This window comes from Protopterus annectens, chromosome 9.part0, assembly GCF_019279795.1.
Source record: "Protopterus annectens isolate FY-2018-M chromosome 9.part0, PAN1.0, whole genome shotgun sequence".
In the NCBI taxonomy this organism is placed as follows: domain Eukaryota; kingdom Metazoa; phylum Chordata; order Ceratodontiformes; family Protopteridae; genus Protopterus; species Protopterus annectens.
The window spans coordinates 1,459,865,490-1,459,892,330 of NC_056743.1; the positions used below are offsets into that span (position 1 = coordinate 1,459,865,490).

Sequence of the window (26,841 nt, forward strand, 5' to 3'; positions counted from 1 at the left end):
GAAGATGGAGTTAAATTGAAGGACAGCTTCATCTAGAGGTAGGGAACAGAGGCAAGACCAGTCAATAGCAGAGAGAGAATTAATAACTGTATCTGGGTTGAAGTTGGTTAGCATTCAGCACTCTTTAAATTTATGAAGTCTAGAGAGGTGGGGAGAATCTTTGGACACATATAAGGAAGTGGTCACTGATTGAGTCTGGTAGGAATTCAGGGTGGTGACAAAGGTAAGACTTAGAGACCAGTATCCAATCCAAGATAGAGTAAGTATTTCTGTGTTTATGAAGAAAAATGGGTGAAGAGATAAGTTGCATTTATCCGTATAGGTTTATGCCGGTGTTGGGAGAGTTAGGGATGAGGGTGAGCCAATTGAGCTTAACAGAACCTCTTATGATTGTTTCATTATGTATATTGTTGGACATCCACTGTAGGATTTGTTCTTATATGGGGTATGTTCTCTCCAGGGAGTATATAGAAGGTGGCTATTGTTAGAGTTTTTGATTGTTGAGTTTGCAGTTGTCAATAATGAGTTCAGCTGGGTGAAAGGAAGGGAGAGGATTAATTGGGAGGGATATGGATAGGAGGTGAAAGTACATAATGGCAATGCCTCCACCTTTTTGTGCATTCTGTCCAGGCGTAGAATGTTTTATCTTCTGTGGTTTGAGCCATGTTTCAGAGAGACTAACTACATTGGGGGAGTACTGGGCTTTCCAATTGTGAAATTCAGTTATCTTGTTAAGAATGCTATGAATGTTAATTGAATAGAAGGAGAGATGTTTGAGACTAGGTTTAGGTACCTGCTGAAGTGTTTGTGAGGTATAGATAGGACTTGATGAGTTAGACTGTGGGCCAGGGTTTGGATGAATGTCACCTGAGAGCTGAAGGATGTTTAGTGGGAGGAAGAGAAATAATGTATAGGGGTAGCGTACGTGGAATTTCTGTTTAATTCTGTGGAATGAGGGGAATTTTGTTGACAGTTTGATTTTAAAGAGATTGAATTTGGTACATGAGAAGAGTGATGGTGTAAAGGGATTGGTATAGTGGCTGTTGATGCCAGTTGTGTTATGACAGGAGGTTGGAGTAGAGGGCAATAGGTTTAGCTGAGTGTGGTAGGAAGTGAGGTTTAGGAGAAGAAGAAGAAAGGATAAGAAGAGAGGGAAAAACATATTGGAAGGTGAATATGAAGGGGGTAGATGTTTGATAGAAAGAAGGTGTATGGTAATAGTAAGTTGGAGTAAAGGGGGTGAGAGCAGTAAGTAAGGATGAGAGGAGTTAGGTGTAGTGAATAAAAAGGTGTAATGGGTTATTTTAAGGGGGCTAGGTTGCAATTGGTTGGGGAGTACAGGAACTTGGGGATCAAGGAAGGTGGGGTTAAGATGGTTAGTTACAAAGATAATTGATGTGGGGTGGGTGGGAATGGGGGTATGGTAGGGGAACAGAGTGAGCCTGAGTGAAGTGAGGGCAAATGGAGGGGGCAGAAACCTTGACGCAGCTTGCCAAACCACAGTAGAAAAATCAGTTAGCAATGTGTTCATGAAGACAGCGGAGCAGTTAAGAGTAGGCAGTTCCTTGAGGTAAGACATTTTTGCAGGCAACAGCAACCTAACACTTGCTGCTTTATTAGTTCTGTACAGTTTTACAGCTCTTGGTGTTAACAGTTGCTAAAAAGAGAGAAAAATAACGGAGGGAAAAAGTTCAGGGGAAAGGGGAGGGGAGTTCAACACTATTTGTTTGAGTTAGTGAGTGTGCCACTAGCCAAATAAGAACTAAAGTGTTTCACTACAAATAAACTTGCCTAGTCCACCAGGGAGATTACTGAAGCTAATAGTTTCCCCTGCAGGTGAGACATGAAGTCTTGTATTTCTTGCCACACAGAAGCTGCAAGGGGGTGGGAGATCCAGTTAAGCAGGGTAAGTTGGTGTGCTCATTTGGGAATTTGAGAACAGCAGCTAGTACACCAGGAAGATAACTGAAACTAATAGTTTCCCGGCAGGTGAGACTTGAAGTATTGTATTGCTTGCCACGAGGAAGCTGCAAAGGGGTAGGAGATGCTGTTAAGCAGGATTAGCTGGGTGTGCTCATTTGGAATTTGAGAACAGCAGTTGGGGAGCAGAGGAAATTCCCTTCATGAGGACAAAATTGCTATTTGAAAATGGTGCCAGGAAGTTCTCAGATGCCCTTTCCAAATTACCAGTAGTCAGTGTGAATATCACCTCTAAAAATAAGTAATTGGCCAAGTTAAAAGTTAAAAATTATAAACAAATAAATAAATAAGTAAAAAGTGAGTGGCAAATCTGCACTTATCATAATGAATTCACCAATCACTCAAACATTTTTAGTTTATGGAGTGGTCTAGTATACTGGAATTGACACCCTTTGTCTCAAGGTGATTTCTTTTTTTGTTTTAGGTAAGATATTATATGATGCAATGTTTGTTTTTGATTTTTGCTTAGACTTAATCTTTATGGGCCTAGGAGGCTTATGTCAGGATTTCATTACAAAGTCAGTATATAACATTATATTATATGTCAGGGTCAGGTGCATATCATGTGGTACATTATAGCAATTCTCACAGTCATTTTTTGTTCTGTAAGAGGAAGGTGTCCATATTTTTTGTATATTTTCACATCTGACAAACACAGATATTTGTATTAAGTTACTGTGAGTATAAGGTAATTGCTACACTGCTTTAGGATATCTAATGCACTGTGGCCGGAAACAAGGGGAAGACAGATAGGCTGACCATCCATTTATTCCGGTGTTAAGAAAAATTATTTGAGATTTAGAGTTACACAGTTTAAAGAAAATAGATAACTACACTCTGTTGAGACAGTTATGGATCAAGGAGCAGATAGTGTGATTATATATGTTTGTCTATTTTAGGTAAATATGTAACTTAGATTTATAGGCAACTGAGAAAAGCATAGCCTGCGAACCTTGTGTGAAAGTAGTGTTGAGGTCCTTTGTGGTGGCTGTGGGTTATGTTGCACAAGCTGTGCTTGGGGTTACCATAAGCTACTTTCAGTCTCCTAGGTGTCTGCTCTTTTACTTTCAGTCTCCTAGGTGTTCTGCTCTTTTACTTTCAGTCTCCTAGGTGTCTGCTCTTTTACTTTCAGTCTCCTAGGTGTCTGCTCTTTTACTTTCAGTCTCCTAGGTGTCTGCTCTTTTACTTTCAGTCTCCTAGGTGTCTGCTCTTTTACTTTCAGTCTCCTAGGTGTCTGCTCTTTTACTTTCAGTCTCCTAGGTGTCTGCTCTTTTACTTTCATCTCCTAGGTGTCTGCTCTTTTACTTTCAGTCTCCTAGATGTCTGCTCTTTTACTTTCAGTCTCCTAGGTGTCTGCTCTTTTACTTTCAGTCTCCTAGGTGTCTGCTGTTTTACTTTCAGTCTCCTAGGTGTCTGCTCTTTTACTTTCATCTCCTAGGTGTCTGCTCTTTTACTTTCATCTCCTAGGTGTCTGCTCTTTTACTTTCAGTCTCCTAGGTGTCTGCTCTTTTACTTTCAGTCTCCTAGATGTCTGCTCTTTTACTTTCAGTCTCCTAGGTGTCTGCTGTTTTACTTTCAGTCTCCTAGGTGTCTGCTCTTTTACTTTCATCTCCTAGGTGTCTGCTCTTTTACTTTCATCTCCTAGATGTCTGCTCTTTTACTTTCATCTCCTAGGTGTCTGCTCTTTTACTTTCAGTCTCCTAGATGTCTGCTCTTTTACTTTCAGTCTCCTAGGTGTCTGCTCTTTTACTTTCAGTCTCCTAGGTGTCTGCTCTTTTACTTTCATCTCCTAGGTGTCTGCTCTTTTACTTTCAGTCTCCTAGGTGTCTGCTCTTTTACTTTCAGTCTCCTAGGTGTCTGCTGTTTTACTTTCAGTCTCCTAGGTGTCTGCTCTTTTACTTTCAGTCTCCTAGGTGTCTGCTCTTTTACTTTCAGTCTCCTAGGTGTCTGCTCTTTTACTTTCAGTCTCCTAGGTGTCTGCTCTTTTACTTTCATCTCCTAGGTGTCTGCTCTTTTACTTTCCGTCTCCTAGATGTCTGCTCTTTTACTTTCCGTCTCCTAGATGTCTGCTCTTTTACTTTCAGTTTCCTAGGTGTCTGCTCTTTTACTTTCATCTCCTAGGTGTCTGCTCTTTTACTTTCAGTCTCCTAGGTGTCTGCTCTTTTACTTTTAGTCTTCTAGGTGTCTGCTCTTTCATTATGCAGCTGTGTGTACCTTCCTGTACCTGCACATAGTAAGAGCCTATTTGCTGACCGGATTTAGATAAATTGGTTATATTAGGAAAGTTCCAACTGAAAGTGCTTTTGTATATGGAGTGCACATTTCAATACCACTGTGCTAAACACAGCTTCTCACAATAAAATGAACATGGAAAAAGAAAGAAGCAAGGGAAAACCATTAACGATTTAACAAATAGTGTTCCTCTTTCCCAGTACTGCAACAAGTATGCTTCTGCCATGAGGGCAACCACTTCAAGCTTTTGATATCTCTCACATATGGCCAAAACTGGCTGTTCCTTTAATTCTGAAAAGTGACTAAAATACAGTAAATAAAGAAGGCAACATTTAATAAGAGGATACAAGATGTTAAAGATATTATTTCTAGAAAATGGAGTCTACTGTCCTCAGTACCAGAGATTAGGAATAGTATTAATGATAAAACTAATTTTTCCTGTAAAAACTGTAATAGTTTGAAGAAACAAGTGTGTTATAATGGCTTACAGTTAAAACAGTTGAAAGAGATCAGACTGATTAATAGAGACATTTTCATCCCATAATTTCTCATGCTGTTCTGATATACTGTCTGAGAATAAATGTATACACCTGCTAATCAGGAAAAAATATGTCTTTAAAGCATCAGCTACATGCAATACTAACAACATTATCTACCCTGCCACCTGTATAGAATGTAGTGCATTTTATGTAGGTAAGTCCACACGTCGGTTGAAAGATAGCATTATTGAGAATAAATCAGACATCATGAGGAAGGTGAACATAAAGAAACTAGCAAAATATCTTGAGGATGCTGGCTCTAAGCATACATTTAAATTCCGTGTTATGAATATTATATATCCAAAGATTAGAGGTGGCAATATTAATAATGCTCTAGAGATGAACAAGAATGAATGGATAACACTACTACAGGCAGATGTTAAACCTGGAGTTAATGCTAATATAAGTATTGAAAAAAGAAACAAATGGTAATAAGAAAATAGCTAGAATGAATTTTTCGATTTTTTTATCTGTATATGTATATAGCATGTTTTATGTCAGTCTATATTAGAACATCGAAGTTTCAAAACTTCGAATGTTCTGATATCGACCCCTATTCAGCGAAAGCTAACAATAGCAAAGCTGCAGAACACCGAATTTCTTCCTAGGGAAGGAATTCAGTTGGCCATTCCTGTGGCTTTGCTATTGTCAGCACTGCAGTGGAAAGTTAAGGGTCGGGATCAGGTAAGTGTGCGATTGTGTGGACGTGAGGGTTAGGGTGCGGGGTAGGTGAGTTTGGGTTAGTGCACAGGTCAGGTAAGTGTGCGATTGTGTGGACATGAGGGCTAGGGCACGGGGGTAGGTGAGTTAGGGTTAGGGCATGGGTGAGGTGAGTGTGCAATAGTAATAGACCTTAGGGTTAGAGTTTGGGTTAAGATATGTGGATAGCTAGTGGTGTATGTACAGTTTAGTGTAGGATTAGATGTGGGATTTTAGGTATATGTGTGTGGATTGCTGTTTGTTTGGTTTGCTTGTGTTGTGTGTATGTGTTCTGCATGTTCAATACTGTCAGCGTTCGCTGAATAGGGGTCGATATCAGAACATTCGAAGTTTTGAAACTTTGATGTTCTAATATAGAGCCGTTTTATGTTATACTATGTATTTTTATGTTATATATTGATACTCTAGATTTTTAAGGCTATACCATTAAGAAGAAATTTCTAGTTTAATGAACTGTGCCATGTAATTTTATACTGATTGTATTTATATGTGGCTGAAAAATCTCTTTCTTTACACACTGAAGAAGGACAAAAGTTGAAAAGCTTGGTGACCTTGTGATTTGGATTTATTAAAGTCTGTTTGGATTTTATTTCTACATGTCAGGTGTTTCCTTTCACTGGACTTTTGTTTCCATTTGGAATTTTATTTTTCTCACTGAAGGTTTACCTTAGTGCTGGTCCTTTCTACTGCATGTAAAAAGATCACCAATAAAGGAGCAGTATAGTTTGATGTGCTTGTTCAGTTTCTGAATTAAACATTACAATAGGTTCCCACTCAACCATTATGAAGATGGCAAAACTATCTGCCATAATGATTCCCATGGCAATGCCATTTCTTTATTTATTCTGAGTCTTATTAAATAAAATAATGTTTTCTAAAGCCAAAGTTAATAACAGACAGCCTTATCTTTCTCTATAGGAAAATATGTTTTTTCTACTAACCATTTAGCAGCTGCATTTGAAACATCTTCACACAGTATTGACAAATACAATGATTTGACATCAGTTTGTTACAAATTATCATGTTCATAATAAACATATTTTAACTTCTTTAAAAAAATAAAAATGATTCTTTTTACAGGATATTACATGCTGAACAACTGGCTTCGAAAGCTTTTCAAGATATGTAGCTATAGATTCTGTTTTATATCAATCAGTGCTCACAATAAGTCAAAATAGCTGAACAATTCCACTTCAGTTCAGCTAGGGGATATAAACAAAAGTAGCTATCTTAGGCAGTGACACAAAGAAGTCATAAACCTCTTCACAGATACTTCCACAACGGTATGAATATATCAGCAATGCATACAACGAAAATGAAAATATCGTTCATAGAATTCCAGAGAGACAAAAAAAGAATTATAAAGGAAATAGAGTATAGCTCATGGCTGCTGGAATCATGGCTCACCAAAATGGTTATTGCCTAAAACTTTCTAGTGACTTTCAAACTTAAGGGACTGAATGGGCTTTTTGTGTAAACCCTTTGCCAAAAGGAGAGATATTTATACCAAGCGATTGCAGCCCCCAAACATCTCCAACGCCCAAGTGAGAACCGCCTCTCCAAAGCAAAAACACAGCATCCATGGGACCTGATGGTGTCCCCGGCTGTGTGCTCCACGAACTCAACGAGAATTAAACCCACAGCTAGGACAGCTGTTTAATCATAGTCTTACCTCTGGATACATTCCAGGAGTGGCGCACTGCAACTGTGGTCCCACTACACAAAGGCGGTGCCTCCACCGACCCTGGAAATTACCGCCCATTAGCTTGACAAGCCTTATCTGCAAAGCCATGGAGAGGATCATAATGGACCTCATAAATAAAGACATAGGAATTTGCAGACTTTGGATCCATCCCAGTTTGGCTTTGTCAAAGGCAGATCATGCCTTCTAAACTTGGTTGACTTTTTCAAACAGTCACCAAAGCCATTGATGAGGGAAAGGCAGTCCATACAGCCTACCTCGATCTGGCGAAGGCCTTGATACAATACCCACTCGGGTATCATTGAAAAACTCATCAGCTTAAATGTTAACCCATACATCACAAGATGGGTTGCAAACTGGCTGAGTGACAGAACCCACAGGGTCAGAGTTGCTGGCGCCATGTCAGACTCAAAGCCTGTCACAAGTGGTGTACCACAGGGCTCAGTCCTGGGCCCACTCTTGTTTGGCATCTACTTTTCCGAAGTACAAGCAAACACAGGAGGGTTATGGCTGACAAAGTTTGCAGATGACTGCAAACTGGGCGCCATAGTAGAAAACACATCTGACACAGATATCCTTCAGAAGGGTCTCACAGAAACGGATAACTGGTGCCAGAGCCATGGCCTAAAGTTAAATGCCAAAAAATGCATAGTCATACCCTTCAGGAAAAACAAGATTACCCCTAGCTACCAAATAGATGGCAATCCACTGAGCACAGAAGAAGTTATCAGGGACCTGGGGACCCAGGTTGATAGTAGTCTGTCATTTGACACCCATGTAGCTAAAGTAGTTAGGAAGACCTTCTACATTGCCCACCTTATCATGAAGGGATTCTCATCTAGATCAAGGGAGGTCATAGTCTCCCTATACTCATCACTCATCAGACCAATGATTGAGTACAATGCCCCATTCAGAATGTATCTGACCCGACACTTGCAGCAGCTGGAGAGGCTACAAAAGTTCCTCACCAAAAGGATAAAGGGTCTCAAACATCTGTCCTATGCTGCCCGACTGAAAGAACTCCAGCTCTATTCAGTCACTTACCGCTTGCTCAGAGGTGACCTTTGCCTAACATACAAGGCCATATCAAACCCAGATTTGATGAATATGCTTCACCTCAAAAAATCTAGATCCGTCAGAGCCACAAGGGCGGGAGACTTAAACCTCGACACGGCTATTAATAGGGCGTGCTGGAGGGATAGATTCATCACCCAAAGACTCCCTATGCTGTGGAATAAAATCCCGGTATATGTGAGGCAGAGCACCTCGCTGGCCTTGTTCAAGAGAAATCTTGACCAATGGATGGGAGATCGCAGATATACCCCAGGGATTACCTCAGTGTCACTGCTCAACAGAGGCACAGCAAAATAATGGGTATAGTTCCCCATACTAAAGGGGTGGCGTAAGCCACAAAACTATGGGCTAGGCTTGTAAATGCCCTCAGGCAGATAGCCTAGTATGAACCTATGAACCTATGAACCTATAAGGCAACATTTAATAAGAGGATACAAGATGTTAAAGATATTATTTCTAGAAAATGGAGTCTACTGTCCTCAGTACCAGAGATTAGGAATAGTATTCATGATAAAACTATTTTTTCCTGTAAAAACTGTAATAGTTTGAAGAAACAAGTGTGTTATAATGGCTTTCAGTTAAAACAGTTGAAAGAGATCAGACTGATTAATAGAGACATTTTCATCCCATAATTTCTCATGCTGTTCTGATATACTCTCTGAGAATAAATGTATACACCTGCTAATCAGGAAAAAATATGTCTTTAAAGCATCAGCTACATGCAATACTAACAACATTATCTACCCTGCCACCTGTATAGAATGTAGTGCATTTTATGTAGGTAAGTCCACACGTCGGTTGAAAGATAGCATTATTGAGAATAAATCAGACATCATGAGGAAAGTGAACATAAAGGAACTAGCAAAATATCTTGAGGATGCTGGCTCTAAGCATACATTTAAATTCTGTGTTATGAATATTATATATCCAAAGATTAGAGGTGGCAATATTAATAATGCTCTAGAGATGAACAAGAATGAATGGATAACACTACTACAGGCAGATGTTAAACCTGGAGTTAATGCTAATATAAGTATTGAAAAAAAACAAATGGTAATAAGAAAATAGCTAGAATTAATTTTTCAATTTTTTTATCCGTATATGTATATAGCATGTTTTATGTCGGTCTATATTAGAACATCGAAGTTTCAAAACTTCAAATGTTCTAATATCAACCCCTATTCAGTGAAAGCTGACAATAGCAAAGCTGCAGAACACCGAATTTCTTCCTAGGGAAGGAATTCAGTTGGCCGTTCCTGTGGCTTTGCTATTGTCAGCACTGCAGTGGAAAGTTAAGGGTCGGGATCAGGTAAGTGTGCGATTGTGTGGACGTGAGGGTTAGGGTGCGGTGTAGGTGAGTTTGGGTTAGTGCACAGGTCAGGTAAGTGTGCGATTGTGTGGACATGAGGGCTAGGGCACAGGGGTAAGGTGAGTTAGGGTTAGGGCATGGGTGAGGTGAGTGTGCAATAGTAATGGACCTTAGGGTTAGAGTTTGGGTTAAGGTATGTGGATAGCTAGTGATGTATGTACAGTTTAGTGTAGGATTAGATGTAGGATTTTAGGTATATGTGTGTGGATTGCTGTTTGTTTGGTTTGCTTGTGTTGTGTGTATGTGTTCTGCATGTTGAGTACTGTCAGCGTTCGCTGAATAGGGGTCGATATCAGAACATTCGAAGTTTTGAAACTTTGATGTTCTAATATAGAGCCGTTTTATGTTATACTATGTATTTTTATGTTATATATTGATACTCTAGATTTTTAAGGCTATACCATTAAGAAGAAATTTCTAGTTTAATGAACTGTGCCATGTAATTTTATACTGATTGTATTTATATGTGGCTGAAAAATCTCTTTCTTTACACACTGAAGAAGGACAAAAGTTGAAAAGCTTGGTGACCTTGTGATTTGGATTTATTAAAGTCTGTTTGGATTTTATTTCTACATGTCAGGTGTTTCCTTTCACTGGACTTTTGTTTCCAATTGGAATTTTATTTTTCTCAGTGAAGGTTTACCTTAGTGCTGGTCCTTTCTACTGCATGTAAAAAGATCACCAATAAAGGAGCAGTATAGTTTGATGTGCTTGTTCAGTTTCTGAATTAAACATTACAATAGGTTCCCACTCAACCATTATGAAGATGGCAAAACTATCTGCCATAATGATTCCCATGGCAATGCCATTTCTTTATTTATTCTGAGTCTTATTAAATAAAATAATGTTTTCTAAAGCCAAAGTTAATAACAGACAGCCTTATCTTTCTCTATAGGAAAATATGTCTTTTCTACTAACCATTTAGCAGCTGCATTTGAAACATCTTCACACAGTATTGACAAATACAATGATTTGACATCAGTTTGTTACAAATTATCATGTTCATAATAAACATATTTTAACTTCTTTAAAAAAATAAAAATGATTCTTTTTACAGGATATTACATGCTGAACAACTGGCTTCGAAAGCTTTTCAAGATATGTAGCTATAGATTCTGTTTTATATCAATCAGTGCTCACAATAAGTCAAAATAGCTGAACAATTCCACTTCAGTTCAGCTAGGGGATATAAACAAAAGTAGCTATTTTAGGCGGTGACACAAAGAAGTCATAAACCTCTTCACAGATACTTCCACAATGGTATGAATATATCAGCAATGCATACAACGAAAATGAAAATATCGTTCATAGAATTCCAGAGAGACAAAAAAAGAATTATAAAGGAAATAGAGTATAGCTCATGGCTGCTGGAATCATGGCTCACCAAAATGGTCATTGCCTAAAACTTTCTAGTGACTTTCAAACTTAAGGGACTGAATGGGCTTTTTGTGATGTTAGAAAAGCTTTGCTGCAAGCTATATCTCTATTATTTTTCCAATTTTGATAAGAAGAGGTATTCGATCAAAACTTATTATATCTATCCCATTGCTGCTTCCTGAGGGCAACATACAAGGAAAGGCAGCTGAATAAGAAACAGAACTATGGCAGAAGTGCCAATTATTTTTTTTTTCCAATTAAATTAAAAGGACTCAGAATGACATCAGATCATCAGAATTTTCCTCACAAGTCACAGATTAAAACAACTATAGTGAGGTATCATCAAAATCAAGGTAATATGTACTAGAGGGAGATTATATGCAGCTTCACAAGAGAAATTCATAAAACTTACTTTGAAGATTCCAACTCAAAATCGTTTGATAGATTCAGTTAAGTAGATACAACTAAGGGTCATAAGACACTGTGCCAGATATGCCCATGAAGATGTCTACAGCTGATGTGAGATCTGCAGATACACCTTCCACTACAAATTCTCTCAACAATTCGCTCACTGTAGTTGTACCTTCTACTTGTACAGCATGCATTACAGGCATCATCAGTATCACACCCCTTTACCCCATTTTTGAAATGGAGTCTCAGCATTACCACAACACTGACCATGGCAGACAGCCAATGTTCTTACCATTGGGTGGCTAGCCCTGCCACTATCACCAGTTTCATCAATTCACCTACTATCTTCTGCTTTACAGCTTGAGGCTTTCACTACAGGATATTACAACACCGCTTTAATGAAGCTGTATATTCTGCTCTCACAGCAGCAACTAAAAGATCTGTCAGCAACTCACTTAATAAACTTATACCTTCTACTTACACAACCTCCACTATAGGATCTATCAACAACTCACTTACTGAAATTGTACCTTCTTCTTATATAGCGTCAAGAATAGGATGTGTCCACAAATTATTTATTGAAGTTGTACCTTCTATTTATACAGCTTCAGTGACTGGATTTATCAACAATTCACTTACTGAAGTCTCACCTTCAATGCCAGGTGCAGCTGCTGAGATTGCTGTGAAATCAGGAACCTATCTTCTATATCAGGATGGCAGAAGCATTAATACGCTACTCGGATATTGACAGGATAAATAGTAATTATTAAAAAAAAATAGTTATATGCAGGTAAATGCTATTTCAGTGTAATCTTGTTATGACATAGTTTCATAATTCATTAGTGTCGAAGTGTTGAGTATTGTTAGTTCTACAAAACTAGTGCACAAAGTATGATGTGTATATATGTTGTGCAACTTTGAAATTGTATATTTCTTTTTTTTTTTTCTAAGAAATGGGAGATGCAGTACACAAGTAATGAGCTAGAAGTAACCAGAATATGTGAGGCGTGACCAGGATGTTTTTTTTTCCATTTGTGACTAAAGCCTCAATGGAATAACATCACTGTAATTGTGTTTCACTTTATCCTTTTGCCTCAGTCTGATGTGGTAGTCATGAATGCTTCATTTTAGGAAGAGTGGTTCTTATTCATGAACAACATGTACAATAAGTTGGGATGGTACATCATAAAGCCACATACCCAGGCCTTGTGCAATTTACAAACCCCCCATTTCAGTATTTCATATATGCACTCTCACCTGAGTACCTGGACAAATTCATCTGCGGTGTAGGTGCAAATCAGTGTCCTCATCATTTTGTCTAATTTACCAATATGTGAATCACAAAGTAGATCAAGTATATGTAGTGACGCACCTGTCAGTCCCATGTAGTTTGTAGCAACACAGTAATAAAACTTATCTGAATGATTACCTGACACAGTAGCATTAGAAAAGTCGCACAATGGAGAACCTGCACAAAGCAAGAAAATCTGATTGTGTACCACCATCCCCCATATAGGTTCTGAACAGTGTACAGCAAAGCAGGTATGCTGCTAATGTATGCAGTGGTATATAGCAAAGTTGCTACAGAACCAACACAACACCTTAGACACAGATGACATCCCTTTAAAGGATAGTTGTGTAATGTGACTATGACTGCAGTAATGAGTGCCTGATAATCCATATTATTTCTTATTTTACATATATGTACACAGCACACATCTTAGCAGTAGACTCCCACGCCACTGTAACAGATAATGTGGTCTGCAGTTACACCATTTACCAAGACCCTTAGCATGTAGAGCAGATGTAACACCATCACCATCAGTTATATACTCCTATGTGCAGCATACACCCCAGGTATAATGCAGGGATCTGTTGTATGCTAAACATGGAGACACTTCACTGTAGATCATGATGAGTGGTATATTTATGCTGCTGCTGAACTTTCTTTAATATTATTGCTGAGAATCATGCATAATACATCAATAGCTTAACATATGGCAACTCTGAAGGAAAAATACTTAAATAACAATTTTGAAATTCTCCATGCTAAAAAAGTATAAGAGAGATTTGAATTTTTTACCATGTGTACTATCTAATTTCTCCAAGTCTTTTGGGTTTTTAATACCATGATGAGAATGGAGCCCATTCCTAAGTCAAAGTATGACTGAAGTTCATGAAATTAGTATTGTTTCAATCTTTGATGTTAGCCAGAAGACCACTTCACAGCACCCGCAATGTGCCCAGTAATGACTCCTTCTGCAATTCATACCGAGTTACATGTATCAGTCGCATATCTAATTACAACTGTAAATTCCTTTTATAAGATCCATTGTTCCTACTACTACAGGAACTGTGTGGGTATCCTTCTTCCACATTGCCCTTGTTTCTGCCTGCAAATCCTGATATTTTATGATTTTGTGTTTTTCTGTATGCAAGACACTGTCGTCACTGGGTGTAGCAATTTCAGTGATCAATGCTACTTTTGTCTTCATTTCATGGACTATTATATCTGGTTTTCTTGCATCTATTTTTTGAACTGTTGATAATGGGTGATCCCATGTGATACAAAATTCATCATTTTCTATGATGCTTTGCTGCTCATGTTTCCAGTGTTTTTGATCTACTTCTATATTATAATGTTTGCACAATCCCGAATGCAATAGTCTTGCCACATTATTATGCAATAATGTCCTGCCACATTATTAAGCCTTTCAGTATACAATCCTTTTGCCATTAGTATATCACAACCAGAAACAGGATGTGTACCGTTTCCAATTCTTGATTTACAAAACCTACATTTGTCTGTTTCTCCCACATGTTCAATAGACTTTGTAAATCAATGTGTACGTAGTCTAATATCTGAGGCTGCCAATATTAACCTTTTATCATTTTTCATTGTGTACTACAACAAAGGACAGCTGATATAGCTAGAATGAAGTTAGAATCTTCTGGTGCACTCTCAGACTTGTAATATTGATGTTAAGTTTATTGTGTGTGCTCTGTAACTGTAGGTTGATTTGAGTTTATGAACTGTGCTACTATTCTGATTCTGTACATGGCCCATCCCATGTTTACAACTGTGTACAATGTTTATGTAGATGGTGGAGAAAAATATGAATTTGGAAACATAACACATAAAGCGGTATGCTTGCTAGTACATGTTTTTTTAATGTATTCATGCCAGTATTAAACAGTTATAACCAGACCTGTAGATGTCATAAACAATATTGAGAATAAAGTATCTCTAAACAGTAATTTAACATTGCACACTACAGAATGCCTCTCATTTTTGTTTTATATCATTTCAGATAATGATGAATGTATTCCCAGCAATACATGCCCTAGCAATGCAAAATGTCAAAACACCATTGGAAGTTATTACTGCACGTGTAAACCTGGATTTCACAGCGTTTCAGGAGCAGTTAACTTTACTGATCAACAAGAGACATGTGAAGGTAGGCATTTTAGAAAGTGCTTTTCAGCATTATAAAACGTTAATGAACCAAAAGTAACTTGTCATGTATGCAAATCTTTTTCAATACTACAAACCAAGTCCATGAATGCGGCTTGTATTTTGCTGACCCATTCCAATGTGATCATCCCGGAAGGAAAGGATCTTTGAAGAGTGAGCTAATGCTGTAATCTATAAAATACTTCTTATGATTTCATTTACATTATCTTTTCAGATGATGATGAATGCAGTATCAACAACACATGCCCTAACAATGCAGAATGTCACAACACCAATGGAAGTTATTATTGCACATGTGAATTTGGATTTAAGAGTCTCTCAGGAGCAGTTACATTCACTGGATCACAAGATAGATGCGAAGGTAGTTATAATTTAATATTTAAATCTATGAGTTATAACAGATTATCTAAATCAGCAATTAACAAGACAACTCTAGCATCACTAACATGCCTTAATAACGTAATCATTTAGGCTGTTGTCAGCACTTATAGCAAAATATGCACTTGTGTAACCTTCATTTAGAAGTGGTCCATATATTTTTAATTTGCCTGGTATACAGGTCTAACAGGATGTGTCAATGAAAAGGTAGGAGTTATAATAATCAAAGTAAAACTGAAACAATATAGTCCTGTACATTATTTAATAATGCATAAAGTACCTACTGGCCTAATCATTCATATGTTTATGGGTAACTACTAGGTTTACTACCCCCAGGGGGCCTTTGTAAACCTAGCTGTGCTTCAAAATGTATCTGATATGCTTTAAAAGCATAGGGTTATTTTAAAGGGCTGTATGTAGGCTAGGGCATGGGCAGTCAAGTATTTATAGGCTGAAGACCACAGACGGGTGTATTTTCTGATGATTTGTATAAAAAGAAGTTGTTATATAAAGAAAGTATTTTCATTTTGAAATATAAAAAGTGGTGTGAAAGAGTGGCAAACAGCACAAATAACAGAAAAAAAACACTCTGCAACTGATGTCCTACGACCACTGTAGTAAAAAACAAATTTATTCAAACATACAAAGTCACGAACCACAAATCCACAACAGTACTCCAAGGTCAAGCGTTTTTGTCAATAGACTTCATCAGAACAATTAAAATCTTGTAAAAACAGCCCTTTTATATTTACAAGCTGATTTTCATTAGACAAAACAGCCCTTGAAATTAAAGTGACAGCATTATTTTTAAAAACCAACCTAAAACCTCCAAAACTGTCTGTAAAATCCCATAGAAAAAAATGAACATTAAGTAAAAAACAAGGCATGAAAAGTATGTACAAGACATAAAAAATAATATATATGTGTTGCTTTTAAAATAAAATTGAATGCTAAAAGAATTAGAATGCTGAAAAAGTTATATAATGGGGGTTAAAGTTTAGATGCCCGATACCTTAGTTCGAGCTTGATACTAATATGCTCATTAATCCCGGGAGCTACGGTGGCATTTAACCTAAGTTGCCATCTCACTTCAGCTCTGAGCAATTGATTTGCCCAATCACCTCCCCTAACATCCTTAGCAACAACCTCCAGAATACCAAACCAGAAGGAATGTCAGCTTGTAAATATAAAAGGGCTGTTTTTACAAGATTTTAATTGTTCTGATGAAGTCTATTGATGAAAGTGCTTGACCTTGGAGTACTGTTTTGGATTTGTTGTTCGTGACTTTGTATGTTTAAATAAATTTGTTTTTTACTACAGTGGTCGTAGGACATCGGTTGCAGAGTGTTTTTTCTGTTATTTGTGCTGTTTGCCACTCTTTCACACCACTTTTTAGTTTTCCGTGTTTTTTTTGGTGTGGTGCAGCCTCCTAGACCTGTGATGGATGATAACGAATTATCTCCGGTCTTTGAAGATGAACTAGATAACCTTCCTTTCCCCTGTGGGCAGCAGGTGGACGATTCAAGTGATAGAATGGTGCAATTAATCTTAAATCTTACTAATAAAGTTGCGGAGTTGCAAGAAGCTGTGCTTAAGATTCAAAACCCCACACTTCCGGTTTCCAGGGGAGCGGATGGGTGTAACAACCGAGAAGCAAGGGAAGCTTCATTTCAGGTCACCAACAAGGCAAACCAAGGGCTTCGATGTAACGATAACATTATAGAACCATTGGTTAATTTCAATCAGACGCTAACCAGGACGGGTAGCCAAGGTTTCTTTCAGACACATGACCGTTTGAAGGATTGGGTCAAAAATTACCATGTTTTTTTTAGGAACTGTAATGCTGACGGGACAAACAATACTGATTCAAGGTTAGTTACCCTTGAGTTCAAATTACACAAAGTTCGGGCTTTGTAATGTGACAACGCATATTTAACTGAATGTTTGGAAAAAGGTCGGGTACCTAAAGGACTACGTGTTTTCAGGTTCCCCAATGGTATAAAGAAGGGGAAACCTGATTGTGATGAACTTTTGCAAATGTTTGATAGGCATGGAATGGAATTAATGAATTTTATTATAAAGATTAACAATAGAAGAATTGATGTGTTGTTAAAAGAAATTGCTGAACTAAACAGTTTTATTTTAAATGACACTAGTATAATCATAGATATAATAGTATTTTTGATAGGGTTGAAAACGATGTGGGGGTTAATATTGAAAGAAAGAAAAAGAAATTATTATGTGATGAATATGAATACAAGCATAACCTTGCGTATCCCCTCCCCAAAGCCTATTCTGACAACAACCAACAGAGTAATGATGGTAATTCCCATAGGGTAACATCAGGTAATAGACAAGCTAGCAACAATGATTCATACGATTCAGAGTATCCCCCTCTTAGGAGGTCGGCTAGGTTACAGGATAAGAACAAGTTTAGGGTGGATAGTAATGTTTTTTAGGGCCCCCGGGAGGGGGGAGGAGGGACAGTTACAGGAACCAGACCAGTTGGAAGAAGAACAGTTACCTCCAGTCCTGGGTAATATTGAAGACATGAGGTCAGGTGACCAAGAGACTATTACTGTCAAACATGATGGTTTGTTGTTTACATATAAGGGCTTTAATATTTTTAATTATGCAGGGATTGAGATTAGTAAAGAACTGTTTCATTTACTTATGAAGGGGATTAAATTTGTACCCACTACGAGGGAGAATATTTGTGATAGTTTAACTGAACTAAAAATTTTTGTGAGAAAGTTGAATTTGAAACTTTTATATAAAGATCTTCCCTGTAATAGTTATAAAGAGAGATTCATTACAAAGAAGAAGAGTTGTTACAATCCACCCTTACACCTTTTGCTTAATTCCTTTGAAAAGGTTTGTTCCCAGGAAATTTATCAGACTTTGGGAACATAAATCAAAAGTTTTTAACTTAACAAACAGTGAAAAACAACTTTTGGATACCATTAGAAGTGATGTTAACTTAAGATTTATAAAACCTGATAAAGGTGGGGGCATGGTGATAGCTAACAGTGAAGACTATAAGAACAGAATTTTCTGTATGTTGCAGGATGAAACTAAATATGAGTGTGTCTCCAGGAACGAAATAAATATTTCATATAGGAAGATCAAATTGTTGCTGGAGGACTCTTTGTATCAAGGGGCTATCAACTAGGAGATTTTCAACTTTCTTGATGTTGATTACCCCACAATTCCCATTGCTTTTGGAATTCCCAAGACACATAATGATTTGTTGGAACCACCATATAGGTTAATTATTTATGGTCAGAACAGTAACATACCCATTAGGTATGTTTATTGACCGAACAGTTAGGAAAGCTTTGGCCCCTATTGACCATATTTTGGTTGATTCTTGGGATTTTTTGCGGAGGATTAAAAGTGATTACTATAATAAGGATGTTTCCTTTTCTACAAATGATGTTGTCGATTTATTTACTTCCATTCCCCATGACAAGGGACTTGAATTATTTTATGAAGTTTTAATAGAGAAAACTAACTTAAGTAACACCTTGATTAACTTCATTATTGAACTTATGGAGGTGATTCTTAAAAATAACTTCTTTAGTTTCGGTGGGGAATTTTTTCGACAAGTCAAAGGGGTGTCAATGGGCAACAGTTGCGCGACCTTATTTGCCAACCTTGCTGTGTACAAGTGGGAAACTACTCTGGTTTTTGGATCTCCCTATAAGGAACAATGTTTGTTATACCTTAGGTTCCTAGATGACCTCTTCATTTTATGGAAAGAAGGTGAAGTCCATCAAAAATTTTTGGATTTTTTGAATGGAATATGTGATTATTTCAAATTTACTGGTAATAACAGAAATTCCAACATTAATTATTTAGATGTCAAAATAATGAAGGATGAGGGATCTAATTGTTTTGAATCAAGTGTGTATAGAAAACCAACTTTTTCTAACGATTACTTAGAATTCACAAGTAGCCACCCAACCTATGTAAAGAGGAACATTGTGAAAGGACAAATGGTTTGGGTTGCTAGAATGTGCTCAAATTTAGACTTGGTTAAATCTGAAATTGAGCTATTGACCAACATGTTTAAGGCTAGGGGTTACCCACTGAGGTTTGTTAACAACATTAGGGACCAAGTGATAAGTGAATGGGGTCTGAGATTTAAGCCACTACTTGGTGATGTTGAGGTTAATACAATTCAAACCCATTGTCAAGGTAGGGACTTTACACAGACGATGGTGTTAACATATGGGGAAACTTCATCTGGAGTTAAAAGTATTATAAAAAATAACTGGACTATGCTAAAAGGGAATCCAGAACTTTTGACAGTTTTAGGGGATGAACCCTTTTTTACATATAGGGTCAATAGGAATTTGAAAAGCCTTCTGGAAAACCAGGTCTTAAAGAAAAAAGGTAACACAAAGGGGACCATTAAGTGTGAATACTATAAATTTGTGATAGACACGCCATTAATAGCACTGGGACCCTACAATATTGTTGTTGACTTTAGTGCAGGTTCTTGTATCACTATGGGTCTGGTGTATCTTGCTGTTTGTCAAGTGTGTGGGTTTTTCTATGTACGGAAAGAAAATTGAATAGGAGAATCTACAAACATCTTTACAGTATTACAAGGAAAGATGAAAATAATGCCCTTTATAAACATGTTTCCCTGAACCAAGACCATTCCTTCCGGTTTGGTATTCTGGAGGTTGTTGCTAAGGATGTTAGGGGAGGTGATTGTGCAAATCAATTGCTCAGAGCTGAAGTGAGATGGCAACTTAGGTTAAATGCCACTGTAGCTCCCGGGATTAATGAGCATATTAGTATCAAGCCCAAACTAAGGTATCGGGCATCTAAACTTTAACCCCCATTATATAACTTTTTCAGCATTCTAATTCTATTAGCATTCAATTTTATTTTAAAAGCAACACATATATATTATTTTTTATGTCTTGTACATACTTTTCATGCTTTGTTTTTTACTTAATGTTCATTTTTTTCTAAGGGATTTTACAGACAGTTTTGGAGGTTTTAGGTTGGATTTTAAAAATAATACTGTCACTTTAATTTCAAGGGCTGTTTTGTCTAATGAAAATCAGCTTATAAATATATAAGGGCTGTTTTTACAAGATTTTAATTGTTCTGATGAAGTCTATTGATGAAAGCGCTTGACCTTGGAATACTGTTGTGGATTTGTGGTTCGTGACTGTATGTTTAAATAAATTTGTTTTTTACTACAGTGGTCGTAGGACATCGGTTGCAGAGTGTTTTTTTTCTGTTATTCATTTTGAAATATGACACTTTATTTCCTCAGGGTCTGAATGTGGAATGTAACTGGAGGCTTCTTATCTGATGAGAAAGCAGTATTAAGTATTTTTTTAATGTTTATTGATTAATTGGTTTAGGCTAATTGTTTAATTGTTAGCTGTATTAGGGTATATAAACTGTGTAAGTTATGTGATGTTTTATACTCCTTGAAGGCGGTTGCTGAAGCGCTAGAAGTGCAATAAACTGGTGTTTTAAGTGGATTCTTTGTCTGTGGTCTTCAGTTTTATCTTTTCTTTTTCTTTTTGGTTTGTGAATTGTTTATAGGCTGCCTCTGACTGCTAGAGACTTAAGTGCCAGACCAGGTGCTAATTCAATTCTCTTTCCACTGGCCCAAATTATACTAGAATTGGGTTAGTGAAGAACTCTGCTTCATGTGGATGGTAAGCCTGTTCCAGAGAAGGGGTAGTCTGTGAGGCACTTACCTGTCCCTCCAGTCAAAGCTGGATTATTATAAAGTGGGGCACTAGGCAGGGGAATGGACCAGGATCCCATCTGTAGCCATTCTGGTGTCCAATTGCTTGTCTTTCTCCCCCCGTTACCATAAACACAGCTGAAAGCTGTCAGCATACATATTATTTTCTTCTTTACTTTTGAACTGAAAACAGAGATATAGATTTAATTTAACACTTTTAATTTAAATATCCTTTGTTGAACAGATTAGTCTCACTTTGCTAGTAATGTCTTTTCAAGGAAGTCCTTTGATAATATTTATATTACTATGGGACATTTGTCCAGGGCATTGGGAAAACTTCCCCTACTCTTTTTAATGGTTCAGGTGGATGTAAAGAAATCTCAAAGCACCTACTATTAACACAGACAATGGGGCCTCATTTTCATGTCTCACCTAAGGACAACACTCCTTACCACTTAACGTGCACTGCTGTATAAGCAGTCCATCTACATGGTGGGGGAGTAGAATCCATAGCCTTCTACACCAAATGTGAGGATGCTATTTGTTGTGCTACTAACACTGCTTTGAAATTCTATAGCAAAAACAATGACTGTGATTTTCTAAACAAAACAGTTGCAAACTGAAAACAGATTTAGCATGAGCAACATTACACTTTTTTTTCCTTGAACCTCACATTGCTTGAAAATGCACCCTGTAGTTTTGAAGATTTTTTTCCATTAAGCAGTGAAATAAAATGTATGAACTAGTCAAAGACAAAATTACCCATTTCAGAACATTTCAATTAACTCTGATGAGTAAGTGAGCAGTCTGGTAGTTGGTGTAAAAGATTAAAGATCTTGTCGCCTGTAGACAAAGTACAGAGTTTGAGCCTAACTAAGCTAATTAACTAAGCTGCATCCCTAACTAGGGCATTATGCACACACAAGTACCTCATCTCCCAGACAATGTTCAGTATCCATGGCAGGTTCAATGTACATGTTCTCTGTGGGAAAAGTGTAGCAGTTCTCCGGTCCAATTGGTGTAAAAAGGATGGCAGAAGTGAAGTTGGACAGAAAGAAGCAAAGTTCTCTCCTAATGTGTGTTTAATTCTTGCTTTTTGCTGTGTCTGTGATGTATGTTTGTGCTGAAGATGTATGACACTCACAAAGAGAGTGCATCCCTTAAAGAAGAAAATGTAATAAATGTTGTTTTTAATTAAAAACTAAGTGTTATGGCAGCCCCAGCAAGCCTACCTGCCCTCCCAAGCTACCAGGTCCTAGGCAACCGCCTAAGACACCAAGTGCTGGATCCGGCTCTGTCTCCATGTACTATTTATGTTGCAGATGTGGATGACATCCCCAGACTGGGTAATTATGATGATATTTGTTTTATGGACATGCAACAGGTTCATCAGAGCAAGATCAGGGATGTTTTCTACTCTAAGTATAGGCTGCTTCTCAGCAATCTCTAGGAGACCGAGTACAGGGATAGGTCTTTGAGTCCATCTGCGTAACACATTTTGTTTAGGCCATATATTCTTTTGTGAGGTACCGCTAGGGATGCTCCATCTGTTGCATATACCTGGTCAGACACACACCAAAGGGATTATTGTACTCAACAATTGATCTAAGTGCCAAATACAGTGGAAAAATAATATCCTTGGACCTGGATGCATTGCCTTTGCTTTTAAGTTGCAAAATATAAAAGGATTTCCTTACTACTGTAGACACATGATGGTTAAAGGCCAGGTTGCTGTCTACATGTGTTCCCATATCCCAGAGCACTGAATCTACTGTTAGATGTGATTATCATTGTGGTAGTATCCAGGGTAGCTGTCTTCCCAAATGATTCTGTTATGCATTTTTTGGCATTGAGTTTTAGACTGTGACTCTCAGAACAGTTATTGACCTGTGCCAAGCCTTCCTGAAGGGTATTTGTGTCAACTGGAGAGTCTATGTCTGTGTTGAGTTTGCAATCATATGCTAACTTGGTTATCTAGAGGCCCTTGACATTGACCTTGACTTGAAAGAAGGAGACATTGGCTACATGGTACCTCAGTTATACAAAGTTCTAGTACAACATGGACAGTAATGCTGGGCCAGTAATATCATCACATCTCCTAAATGCTTGGCAGCCTGTTTCTGAGATGATTTCCCCGACTCTGAGTCAGACACGTCTTGTTAACTAGGGATCGCTGTTATGTGCTGTTAAGGTTAAAGCATACTAGATGTAGCCAAGAAGCATCATGACTGAAACTTATTATAGGCATCCAACTATTTTATGCATCGACAGCATGTGAGGCCTTCTTTTGTAAATATATGAAGACTTATGGACAATTAGTCAATGGTGAAATTACTGTTATGGGTCAGATATGAGGCATGCAACCATATTCTATATTTAATAGTATAAGAACAGTAAGCAAGGTATGAAAAATGTATTATTCATAGGGGTATATATAAAGAAAAGAATAGAATAGATGTATGACTTTATCAGATGAGGGATTTCAAAAATAATACATAGTTTACATTTTTTTACTATATTCCAGCATCCCTACTCAGGGTCCCAACATTAAAGATGCATACCCACATATCTGCTAGGAAATGAGAGGCCAGACACATTTTCAATCAAAGATCAAAATAATTCCTCTTCTGCCATTAAGTCCACTGACCTTTTATTTATTTTACATTTGTTGACCGGGCTAGTCTAACTGGATGTCCATTTTCAGTAGAGTCCCGGGGAGATAAGCTCCAAGACATGAATAAAATACAAATACAAATACAAATAACAAATTACAAACTACAAAATAAAAAAAAAAAATGTGTAAGAAAACAAAAATAGCAAAAATAGTAAAGCAAATATAATAAAAATTACCAAGCAACCAACCTCTTATAATATTAATGATTCAATAAGCCAGCATTAAAAAAGGCAGCTTGTAACATTGCTAAGATCTAGGAAACAAACCAACGAGAACAAGTCAGTACCACGAATCCCACTAGGCACCAAGGCACTGAACCCTCCGTTTAATGACACAAAACAGCCCTTTAGATAGGATCAGCTCCAAAATATCGAACACCAGATGGACGAGCAGGAAAGGTTAAAAAGCTCTTTTATTGCACACAACAAGAAAACCATCCAAGTAACCACAAGCGCTTTCGCCTGTTCTTAACAGGCTTTTTCAAGTGTATTAGGTTGCTGTTTCTTTCAAAATTTAAACCAAACCAAACCTGCTCATGTGATTAAATTAATTGCATGATTGTCATCAATTAATTGATACAGAATGTTTAAAAATACATACCCTAAAACCTGTAATTCTTTTTTCAAAACGTTAAAAACTGCAGCTCTAATATCAAATCTTTATATAATTTATATATAGAAAAAATAAATATATAACTGAATATTCAGGACCTTAAAACATAACTTGATACTTTGTGTAAACTTATTGTGTGAAAAGTACATTACTGAAATTTCTTGAAATGGAATACTTTCTTTTCAGGTACAATAAACACACATTTAGTAACCACAAAAGACATTTCTCATTGCTTCTGAACAATATGCAGTTGTTAAAAATATATCAATTAGATACTTACTACAAACCCCTAAGCTATTTAATTTATTAAAAAATTGTGCTAAAATATAATGCTCTGCTTTGGGTTACAATTAAACAACCTATAATACTAGAGTGTGACTTTCTTAATATTTACTACTTTTAAATGATGGTTAAACCTAGGAAATTCAGCAATGACCAGATTCAGAACCATGGTACAGTTACCCTTACAAGTTGTAACAATATGGGGTACTTCAATTGATCCTGTTTCTTCTAGCCCTAAGAACATCCCCTAAACTTATCCCTTCATTTATGCCTGGATATTTGGTTGCATTAAGTTTTAGTTGCCAGGTTAATTCTTTAATGCCCAACATTGTTTCCCAGTCTCCTCCTCTCAAGTCTTTTTTCACATTATCCACTACAAAAAACTTTAATGCCATATTTTTACAACTGAGAGAATGCTTATAAAACGCACTTGTCTCTTTCATTGTTTTAATGTCGTTTATGTGTTCATATATTCTGCGCTTTAACTGCCTCTCAGTTTTGCCCACATAGAAGGATGGGCATTTTTGGCAAAATCCTATATATATAACGCCAGATGAATTACAATTGTAGTTGCACTTTGCATGCAAGGTACTTTTACGTGAGGGAATATGAACTTGTTCTTGGTTAATAAGATAGGAACATTGTTTGCATCTACCGCATGCAAAAGTGCCTTTTCTTTTTGTTACTGGGGCCTGCTGTTTCTCTTCTGATTGGATGTTTTGTTCAAATATTCCCTTCAAGTTGATATTCCTTTTCCTAGTAAAAGTTATGTGTTCAGGGAATACATTATTAAATTCATCCTGTAATGCAATCATAGGCCATAAATTCTTAATAGTGTTTTCAATTAGTAAAGAGTCCTGAGAATATGTATATACAAAATTCTTGTGCTTGTCACACTTAGTATCGTGTTGCTTGCTAAATACTACTGACCCTATTCCCAGTAGAGGTTTAAGATCATTCCCTCTTCTGTGAACAATTTCATCCAGTATAACCTGGAACAGTTCAACAGGGTAACCCCTAATGTGAAAAGCTTTTCTTAAAAATTCTGCCTCATCTTGAAATAATTCATCTGTGCTACACATTCTGGACGCTCTTACTAGCTGTCCTTTAATGATGCCCTTTTTAATATGCCAGGGATGGCCACTATCATAATGCAAATATGCATTACAGTGTGTTTCTTTCCTGTATATCTGTGAGGTGAAGCCTTTTTGATTAAATCTTTTTGTTAATGTAATGTCCAAGTAGTTCAAACTTTCTTTACTCAACGTATAAGTGAATCTAAGAAAACAAGTGGTGTTCTCCAGGTACTCTATAAAACCTAAAAATTGTTGTTCTGTACCTGACCATAGGATGCAAATATCGTCCAAAAACCTTTTGTAAAATACAATATGTTCTTTCCAGCTGGTGTTGTGTATGAATTCCTTCTCCCACTTGTGCAAAACTATATTTGCATATGCAGTAGCGCATGGGGCGCCCATAGCCACCCCACTTTTTTGTTTGTAGAATTCTTCGTTAAAGTTTATAAAGTTGTTATGTAGCACAATTCTCATAAATTCTAGTATTGTATTAACTAGATCAGTGCTGAGTCCCGATTCCTTAACAATAGCCTCTCCAAACCAGTCCATACCTTGCTCGTGTGGTATGCTCGGGAATAGTTCGACAATGTCTATTGTTACCATAAACAAGTTAGAATTGTCAATTTCTTGATTTATGTTGGTAAGGAACTCCCATGAATCTTTACAAACAAAATCCAGCTGCTTAACATATTTTTTCAAGTGGAAGTCAATGAATTTACTAAGAGATTCAGTTACACTGCCTGCTCCTGATACAATAGGACGAAAGTTTAAGGGAGCAAGTCCCTTGTGCACCTTAGGGATACCAAAAAGTACAGCCGTTTTAGGTTTAGGTACGAGTAAAAAATTATGAGTTTTTTCGTCCAAAAATCCTTGCAGTAATAAATCATATATATAGTATTTGATTTTACTCACTGCTATGTTAAGTTCATTCAAAGAGCTTGGTTCATAGGTGTTAGTATTTTGTAACAAAGCAAAGATGTAGTTCTCATATTCAAGTTGTTTCATGAGCACTATACCCCCTCCCTTGTCCGGCTTCATTACTCTGATTTTATTCTTCTTTAAATTGTTAACCACATTCTGCAAATAATCAGGGAAATTAGTGGGGTCATGGTTTTTGTTTCTGGCTAAATTATCCCTAAAAATCTTTTCTATAATTTCCTCAAACATTTTTAGTTTAGGGTGGACAGGGGGGTTAAAAGTGCTACTTCTACTCAG

The 26,841-nt window shown here is 37.1% G+C and overlaps 1 protein-coding gene across 5 annotated transcripts in view; it reads left to right on the forward strand.

Moving 5' to 3' along the window:
- LOC122812119 (adhesion G protein-coupled receptor E2-like) overlaps nucleotides 1–26,841 on the forward strand; it is a 1,702,710-nt gene that overhangs the window by 876,514 nt on the left and 799,355 nt on the right. For 4 of the 5 annotated variants that reach the window (XM_044084406.1, XM_044084405.1, XM_044084408.1 and 1 more), the window contains exons 10-11: nucleotides 14,716–14,862; nucleotides 15,094–15,240. In XM_044084406.1, the coding sequence (XP_043940341.1) occupies nucleotides 14,716–14,862; nucleotides 15,094–15,240 (294 nt within the window). The remainder of the gene's footprint in view (nucleotides 1–14,715; nucleotides 14,863–15,093; nucleotides 15,241–26,841) is intronic. The other variant, XM_044084409.1, reaches the window with a different exon arrangement.